The 9,492-nt window shown below is 50.7% G+C and overlaps 1 protein-coding gene across 2 annotated transcripts in view; it reads left to right on the top strand.

The window, feature by feature from the left end:
- The first annotated feature begins 259 nt into the window (after positions 1–259).
- Positions 260–9,492, top strand: part of LY86 (lymphocyte antigen 86) — a 51,194-nt gene continuing 41,961 nt past the window's right edge. The window contains exon 1 of one of the 2 annotated variants that reach the window (XM_033408030.2): positions 260–442. In XM_033408030.2, coding sequence (XP_033263921.1) covers positions 316–442 — 127 coding nt within the window. In that variant the 5' untranslated portion in view covers positions 260–315. The remainder of the gene's footprint in view (positions 443–9,492) is intronic. The other variant, XM_004281056.4, reaches the window with a different exon arrangement.

Below are 9,492 nucleotides of genomic sequence, written 5' to 3'. Positions count from 1 at the left end.
AGGGCTCTTTGGGGGCCCAGTTGTAAGGTCCTGCATCACTTGCTAGCCCCTCTCTTTGAAAGCAGAAAGTCAAACATTAGCCACCCCGGACCCAGACGAGCCTGACCTGTTGATTCAAGCGCCAAAGGTTCTGGGGAACAGCATTCAGAGGCCTCAGCTAACTGCCTTTTGCTTCTCAGAGTGGTTCCCCAAGGAGCATAAAATTTGAGAAGTGAAACTGAACATGTCACCCCTTTATGAGAGGAGGGGGAGCACCCTGAGGGCTCTTTCTCTTGGGCCAGTTATTCTTCTGTTGGTCACACACAGGACCTCGCCATGCAGGTGCTCATGGCCGCCTTTCTTGTCTGCACTCTGCTGTCTCCCCAGGGCCGTGGCGGGGAAGCCTGGCCCACACACACGGCCTGCAGGGATGAGAGCTTGCAAGTCCTCTACCAGAGCTGCGGTAAGCGCTTTCTGAATGTCCATTTCTGTTCATGGGGAAATTAAGGCCCACAGATGTGAGCTGCTGGAGTGTTTTGTTGGGGTGGGGGAAGGGTGAGGGGGACAGTGGCCAAACAGGTCTGCGAGGACCCCTGGGAGCCCTGGGCAGAAGCAGCGATCGGCCGGGAGAGAGCCTAAGAGTATGGCAAGAGGAACAGAAAAAGACAGTGAGAGTCTAGATACAGCGATTCACTAACATCACAGAGCCCGAAAAAGGACGGACTGACCGGGGAGTCCACCAAATCGTGAAACGTCGCCAGTTCAAGATCAGGAAGAGATGCTTCTGTCGCCTCCCTCGATTGTACACCCGAGACACCTTGCCAAGTTATTTCATTTGCAAGTTGAGTGAAAAGGTCATTTACGCCAAAGGAGAACACTCCTGTCCTTCTGATGACACTCCCAGAGCCTCTATCAGAGCAGCAACATCATTCATTCATTCAACAAACACTTATCTGGCAGCTGCCGATGCCAGGATTTTCTCTAGGGCTGGACATAACAAAAGGGAATGAGCTACGTTACCCTATGGGGCAAACGTAGATACCAACCAAAATTGCAATCTAATGAATAGAATGCTGGGAACTGCCGTAATCAGTGTCGGAACCGAGGCTTTGGAGTGTATATTCATCTACTGGAGCTGTTAGAACACCACAGACTGGGAGGCTTAAACAGCAGAAGTGTGTTGTCTCACAGTTCTGGAAGCTGCAAGTCCAAGATCAAGTGTCGGAAGGGTTGGTTTCTCCTTAGGCCTCTCTCCTTGGCTTGCAGACGGCCGTCTTCTTCTCCTGTCTTTGCTTGGTCTTTGCTCTGTGCCCACATGTTCCTAGTATGTCTGTGTCTCTTCTTATAAGGACATCAGTCATATTGGATCAGGGCCCACAAGTATGACCTCGTTTAACCTTAATCACCCTTTGAAGACCCTTACTCCATATACTGCCATATTTTAAGGTAGCGGGGGGTAGGACTTCCACAGATGGATGGGGTTGGGGAATTCAGTCCATAAAGGGGGCCTGAGTGGCCAGAAAGCAGCCCAGTCTCAGGATCACAGCTTGAATGAAGATTAGGGGGACTGGCTCATGACATTGTGAAATAGGCCACTTTGGAGGTAGACAGGAGTCAGAATGCTGTTGCACTGTAGGAGGTGGAACGGAGATGCTCTTTAAGCACCCAAGTCGGCTGCATGATAAGCTGAGGAGTAGGGTAGATGTTACACTGAGCAGAAGCTGATCCCTACGGCTGCCACCCAGGGAGCTGCCTCACAGAGGTCCACACTTTACTCTTTTAAAAAGAAGGAACATCGAACATTGAAATGCACACACACATTTTTTTAGCGTGAAAGAGAAGGAATGGCTGGATGCTGGAAGTGTGGATCCCCGGACTCCTGCTCTGCCTGCGAGGATGGGATGCTTTCTGTCTGTTCATTTCAGATGCAGGACCCGAAGCAAGACTCGAGATGAATGCCCTGCTCAGGATTTGTTTTTCCAATTCGCCCTCCCGTGAAGGGTTGCCATGGCTGGTCGATCCCTCAGACCAGCCTGACGCCTGCAGCATTCGTCCAAGCCTGGCAAGCCCCTGCCATGAGAGACGAGAGGAGCAGATGTATAAGGGAAAGAGTGAGAGCTTCTCACCCACCTGCCCAGGGAAGACTCCTCCCTCTGAAGGGGTGGTGGCGCCGTGGGGTCAATGAATGCTGAGCACAAACGCTGCTCCGGGCACTCAGCAAAAGGAATGGCGGAGACGCAGTCCTAGTCCAAGAGTGGTGGGAGGATGAGACAGGCACCAGGGTACAGGCTGTGTGTGAAGGGCTGCAACAGAGGCACAGGTCCGGCACCAGGGGACATGATGGTCGGAGAGGGTGAGATTGGGACCTAAATCCATTGGGGAAAGGTCATCAAGCTTGAGTTCAACCTTAAAGGATGATACAAACAGTAATTATAGCATCTCATGTTCATAGAACGCTTACAGGTGCCGGGCACCGCGCTAAGGGCTTTCTAAGAGTTATTCTCATTTACAGATGTGTAAACTGAGGATTAGAGACGTCAGGTAACTTTTCCGAGGCCACAAAGGTAATAGTAGCAGAATCGCATCCCCAGTGGCATAGAAGAGGCGTTAGGTAAATATTTGTGGAATTAAAATAAATGGATCCCAGGCCTGTCTGACTCCAGAGCCTACTCTGAATCACCTGCCGTCTAGAATTTTGTCAGAAGGCAAATGGAGTGGAGGTGGGCAGCGGGAAGGAGCATTGCGGGAGAGAACAGCGTGTGTGACGTTCGGGAAACGTGCCCAGGATTAGAGTTCACGGAGCTGCAGTAGGGCTGGGACGTGGGGGAGGGGGAGAGATGAGGTGGGAGATGTGGGCAGAGCCCGGGTGTGATGGGTAATTTTAGTGTCCGTGTGACTGGGCCACGGGATGCCCAGATAGCTGCTTAAACTTCATGTCTGCGTGTGTCTGTGAGGGTGTTTCCTGACGAGGTTAACACTGGAATCAGGGGACTGAGTAAAGCACATGGTCCGGCGATGTGAGGGGGCCTCAGCCAACCTGCGAGGGCCTGAGTAGAACACAAAGGCAGAGGAAGGTTGAGTTCACTCTCTGCCCAGCTGCAGACCTGGGGCCCTGATCTCCCACTTGCAGCCCTCCTGGTTGTCAGGCTTCAAACGACACCACCAGCCTTCCTGCCCCATCTGCGGGGGGCAGATCGTGAGACTTCTCAGCCTCCATCCTCATGTGAGCCGGCACCTTGTAATAACTCTCTTTCTAGAATAGAGGCCTATATGTAATTCCATTGGTTCTGTTTCTCTGGAGAGCCCTGACTAATACACCAAGAGACCCAGACAAGGTTGGGCTGTGTCCTTTTGGCAATGAGGAAAGGATTGCATTTTGGCAAGATTCCTCGGGTAAGGGTAGGAGCGTGGATATGAGACTGAAAACTGTTTGAGGCTTCAGGCAGGATTTGTAGCCTAGAGAATCAATCATCCAGGAAAGAAATCATGGGAGATAAATAGCAGAATTTCAACAGGCTTCATGTCAGAAGGAATCTTTGGTGTACATTGAGATCAGCAGAGAGGAAAGCAGTGTCCTGGGAGCTCCTCTAGGGATGGGCCTCCCTCCTCTCTTGAGAGCCTTTGAGCTAGCGGGGACTGAATGGCTGCATACCCCTCCGCAGATGGAGGTGCCGCCTCCGCAGCTGGATTCACAGCGGGGCAGCCCCTCGAGGCCTTCGCACTGATGACACAGACATAGCATGTCCTTCAGTTATGATGCTTCATCCAGGCCTGGGGTTTAGACATCCCTGGGCACATCAGGGGTCCCGACGTGTGCACAGATGTGGGAGGATCAGCTGACAAAGATAAAGGATCTACTGTCTTCTGGGTTTAGCGCAGAAAATCCTTCATTTTTCCTTTCTCTTTTTGTTTTATCATTTTAGTGGGAGGGGGGATTTTCAGCTAGAAACTGTTCTGAATAAGACAACAATCCTCGAGGTGAATGAAAGAATTTCATAAACAGTTATGGGGCTCTGAACACAGACCCAGGAAGTGAGCAAAAGTGTCTGAAAAAGCAGAAGTTCTGCTCTGTCCAACCGTTAGTGCTGCAGCAAAGAAGAGAGGGACAGTCTTCATAAAAGCCAAAGGCGGAACAAACGCAGTCAGGGGCCTTTCTTTTGTTAAATCATAAGACAATTTCCAGGGCTAGAAAGAGCCCAGGGGCCCCACCCCACATACATGCCCCAAATGTCCACCAATGTGTTTACTGAGGTGCTGCTTCTATCACACAAAGATGTGACGTGGATCACAGCAGTGCACGTGGTCGGAAGATGAACTAGACGGTAGGGGAAGCGGTGGGGTGGGGAGGGGGAGGGGAATAATAAAGCCGGGGGGGGGGTTGGGGAGGTCAGGACAGTTACAACAGAGGGGGCAGCGGCCTGAGGGATAGGAGCTTGGGGTCTGGAATCATTCCAACCCCTAGGCAATACTCTCTGTTTCCTGTCTTTGATTGTAAAGTGGGTTTCCTTGGTGTTTGGTGGCTTTAAAGGAAGTGCATTGATTCTTTTAGAGTTTTGGAGGCCAGGAGTCCAAAGTCAGTTTCACTTGGTCAAAGGGCACCCTCACTTGGACTCTCCAGGGGAGGATCCTCTCCTTGCTTTGTCCAGCTTCTGCAGCTGCTTCCCTGCATCCTTTGGCCCACAGCCCCCTCCTGCATCTTCAAAGCCGGTAGCATTGCACCTGGCCTCAGCCATCACATTCCTTCCTTCTTCTGTGTCAAGTCTCCTTCAGCCTCCCTCCTGTGAGGACACTTGTGATTAGGATAATCTCACGACCTCAGGATCCTTATAGCTTAATCACTTCTGCAAAGTCCCTTTTGCCACTTAAGGTAACATTCACAGGTTCTGGGGATCGGGGCATGGATATCTTTGGGAACAATTATCCAGCACACTACAATAGGGCTAATCATTTTATCGGCATCTCAGGGCTGTGTGAGGATTGAGTGAAAAGGACTGTGTGAACAGTGCTGAGCACATACTATATGCTCAGTAAATCTTTGCTGCTGCTGACTTGTAAGATATTTCACCGTCACAAGAGGTATATTTGACTCTGAGCTTCCCTGAAGCCAGATCAACCAAGGAAATTACACAGTTTACAAAGTCAAACCAGTTTTCAAGGAGATGTCCAGCTTTTCCTGACCCTGGAATAAGCTGTGAGAAGCATTTCTCCCTGGAGCAAGTGGCATCTGGAGAACATCTCTACAAGAGATGCCACAGTGACTCACATCCACGGCTTTTTGTGGTGCCCCTCAGTGGAGACCACGGGCTCATTACCTAAACAAAACTCAGGATCGATTTTGCAAAAGGCCACAGTAGAACCGTCCTTGAATGTAGCACTTGCAGGTCTGGGTTGCTCAAGGGGAATTTGGACACCCATAGGAATGGGTGAGCCGCAGGTGCTCCAGGACCCATCCGTAAATACCATTCTTGTGGCCATTGCTGCTGTTATGGGGTTTTTGATAAGGGTTGGAGAGCAGAGATCTAAGTTGTGTTTTCTGGCAAGAGCCTTGAGTGTACACCTCAGTGTTGTCAGTTAACCTGCCTTGACGTCAACCAGGCAGAGAGGAGAGTCATAAAAAGTAAAGGACCTGGGCTTCCCTGGTGGCGCAGTGGTTGAGAGTCCGCCTGCCGATGCAGGGGACACGGGTTCGTGCCCCGGTCCGGGAAGATCCCACGTGCCGTGGAGCGGCTGGGCCCGTGAGCCATGGCCGCTGGGCCTGCGTGTCCGGAGCCTGTGCTCCGCAAGGGGAGGGGCCACAACAGTGAGAGACCCGCGTACCACAAAAAAAAAAAAAAAAAAAAAATAGTACAGGACCTGTGACACATGCCCAAATCACTTCATGTCCCCCTTTTGGCTTCTCTGATGCTCACAGTCAACCTGGCCGTTCACTTGGCTCCTGGGGGTCGTCTGGGGCAAAGGTCAGCAAAGGAAGCCCACAGGCCAAATCCCACCTGCTGCCTGTTTTTGAACAGCCCACGAGCTAAGAATGGTTTTTACATTTTTAAATGGCTAAAAAAAAAAAAAATCAAAAGAATAATATTTGTGACATGTGAAAATTATATGAAATTCACATTTCTGTGTCCACAAATAAAGTGTTTTGGAACTGTGCCACAATGGCACAGTGAGGAGTGTGACAGTGACTGTGGGCCCACACAGCCGAAAATATTAAGTATTTGGCCCTTCATCGAAAAAGTTTGCTGCTCCCTAGTCAAGGTCAGAAAGAACCTCTCAAGCTCTTCACCAGATCAGAGCCTCAAGTCCTGGGTCTTCTGGATGATTCTAGCCATAAAGAAACTCCATGGCCAAGTGAACTTGGCAGCAAAACCACCACGACTGCAAAGGACTTGTAGGATCCCGTTGAGAGAATCGTCGTTGCCATAACAACCTCCTGCTTCTGAATAACGTTTTACAATTTATAAAGTTCTTCCACTTGTAAGGTCTCATTCAGTCCTCATGAATAGCCCTAGGCGGTATGAAGGGTGCGTATTTCCATTTTCCAGATATAAAAACAGAAGCACATATATATTAAATATCTTAACAAAGTAACATACCTGAGCCCTTGATACAAACCAACCTAAGTGACTCCATGCCCGGTGACCTAAAGCTGTTATCGCGGAACTCTAATATGGAGTAAAAGCCATGCCAGCTGACCCCAGAAACATAGCGTGGGGACAGGGAGAAGGCACAGCTGAAAAATGAAGTCTTTGGGTGAAGAGGTGAAAACCCTAAGTACTAGCAAAAGGAGGAGGAAAAAGAGGAGGGGGGAGAGGGAGAGGGAAGGAAGACACAGGGAGAAAGGGGGCTGGGCAGGAGAGAGAGTTGTCTTCTGAGTCAAGGGTTGTTTCCCCCTCCCACCCCTCCCCACCAGTCTCCCCTCTCCGCACAAGTTCCGAGCTGGGCCAGTATGGCTCTTCCCAAGTGTCCACCAGGACCTGTAGCAGCCACAGAAGACGAGGAAACACACCCAGGAAGGACCCACCAAGGAAACCCAATCTATGTTTATCAGCCTTGGGTACCAAGTCCTCTTTTGCGGCAAGGTGTCTGGAAATGACACCCCCCAAATTAAAAGAAGCAAATGAAAGGCCATTCTCCTATGGGTGAGAACAACGTATTTTACGGCAGAGCCCTCCTGCGCAGATGTCATGCTCACCTCATAGGGAAACCCTATTTCCCTCACACCCGAGAGCAGCTTCCTCTGTGAAGAAGCTGGGGGAAGCCCCATCTCCGGCAGTCAGTTGAGGGCTGTGGGTGGTACCTGTGGGACAGACCAGCCACCTGGGATGTCCTAGGGTCAGGGGACCATGGCATCTGATCGCTGTGATTCAAACTTGCAGCCAACACCGGCTCTCGCCCCTTGAAGGGATCAGCTTGGTCCACTTCTGCCCAAATCAGTTTCACTTTATCTGACCTCCCAAAAGTCCTTAATGACAAAGTCAAAATCAGGTCACATGCGCCTGAATAAGCCATAAGGAGAGTCACACAGGACAATGCATCAGACCCTAAGAATGCGAAGCGACGCTGGCCACATTTCCTTCCGAGCAGAGGGTGAACCGCAATGGCCTGGCTGCAGAGCGGAAGGACTTTGATAAAATATCCTAGGAAAAAAATTGTTTTAAACAGCCTGGAAGGAAAGGGAGGGGGAAAACCTCCTTTCCTCAAAACCTAATAATTCTTCAGTAAACGGAGCATAAAACAAACAAAAGAAGCAATGACATCAAAAAATAATAATATGAATGGAAAACATCACACGCCACGTAGTCATTTAAAAATACTTTAAAAAATTACACGCAGAAAGCAATTTCTCTGTTTATTTTCCTAGATTAATAGGGATATAAATACTGGGCAATTAAAGAAAAGTAAACAGCCAGAGAAACAAAGATGCAACTTCAAAGGGAAAACTTAGGGCCTGCAGGATTCAACAGCTAGTGGCCTTGAGCAGAGTGGGGCCTTTTTGCCAAACTTAAAGACAGGAAGTTGATTAAAAAAAAAAAAGAATGTCAACATTGAGATGCAGATTTAAAAAAATGGGAACAGGAAAAAGTCAAAACTGGACAGGAGCTGGAGGGGAAACAGCCCAGCCCACAGATGCGCTTCTGCCAGAGACCCTGTGTTCCTCCCTGTTTCCCTCTGGTTGTTACCATTTATGGCCAAGTCTCCAAGGTGGTGTTACTTCTCCTAAGAGCTTTTTAAGAGATGCTGAGTAACTTACTGAATAGGGACCTATGGAGACAAAAGACCCAAGAGTCTGTGAGTGTAAGAGGCTCTTTCCATCCTCAGGCAAAATCGGAGGGGCAGCTTAGCTCGAGTTTGGGGAGGAGCCTCTTTGGAGAGTTAGCGATGCGGGGGGGGACCATCCTCCAGCTCTGCAGCTATTTTGGTAAAGACTACAACGCAGAGGACACACTGCAAAAGCAGCCGCCAGTGTGAGGTCCTGGGCCGGGCTGCAGACTCAGGCCGGCAGAAGGGGCAGCGCGGGTCCAAAGCAGCTTTTTTCTTAGAGGCCGAGGAAAGCGAAGGAGAGAGCCCCCTTCCCAGCTCCAGCTTTTCTCGCTGGAGCACCTGGCAGAGCCCGGCAGGTACCAGGCTCCCGTCACCCAGGAGCCCCAGGCTGGCAGCGCCCTCAGCATCACTAGTGAGAGCAGTCGGAAGGCACAAAGCAGGGGCGTGCTGGTCAAGCATACAGGTGGGGAGTGGCGGCGGGGGCACCCTCCAAACCTCAACCCTATACAACAGTTCAGGGAAAAGGATAATTGAAAGAAAAGGGCCACCCACCCAGGAACTCTGTGCCATCTGGCTTAGCGTGCGTTCCTTCTCTGGGATGCCTTGTGAAGTGACAGCCCAGGCTCCTGATCTAGTATTTCATTCTGGGGTCCTAGAGTAGCCAGGTGGGCATCCCTGGAAGTACTCTGGGGTCTCCCGGGAAACAAGCGCTATAGAATTCGCGCATGCGTCTGGGTGCGGCCGGGGTGATTCCTGCGCAGTGGGCAATGGGCAAGCCTGTGTCTGCTGGCCTCCTTGTGAGGGATCCAAGAAGGCCGAGTTGTGCCTCCGTGCCTTTTTGAAATCCTGCGCCCGTTTCCCCTGCGGTGCCTCTCCGCTTCCGGAACAGAAGGAAGTAGTAACCAGGCCAGGAGGTAATGGCCAGGAGGAAAATGAAAAAGACCCTTAGCCCAGAAAGCGCTGCTTCCAAGCACAACTTAACAGTGGGAGATTCACACAGGCTGTCTGGGGACCTAGAGTGAGGTCCGTGGGCTCCCTTATTTGAAGCCTGGCATCTCCCCTCTGGCCAGGTGGGAACTGCGCCAGCCCCGGGGACAAATCCAGACGAGAATGATCAGGGTTCCCTCTGCCTGTTCACCGTTAGAATCCTTTCCCGTAGCTGGGAACTTTCTTATTCCGAGGGCTTCTCTGTACGTTTCAGTGCTCAATTTCATGCTTCCCGTACTGAATTAAAAATAGCCCTTTAAACAATTA

This window comes from Orcinus orca, chromosome 10 (assembly GCF_937001465.1).
Source record: "Orcinus orca chromosome 10, mOrcOrc1.1, whole genome shotgun sequence".
NCBI lineage: Eukaryota > Metazoa > Chordata > Mammalia > Artiodactyla > Delphinidae > Orcinus > Orcinus orca.
Note: the sequence above shows the minus strand (reverse complement) of the source record. Positions and strands in the feature narration are given on the sequence as shown.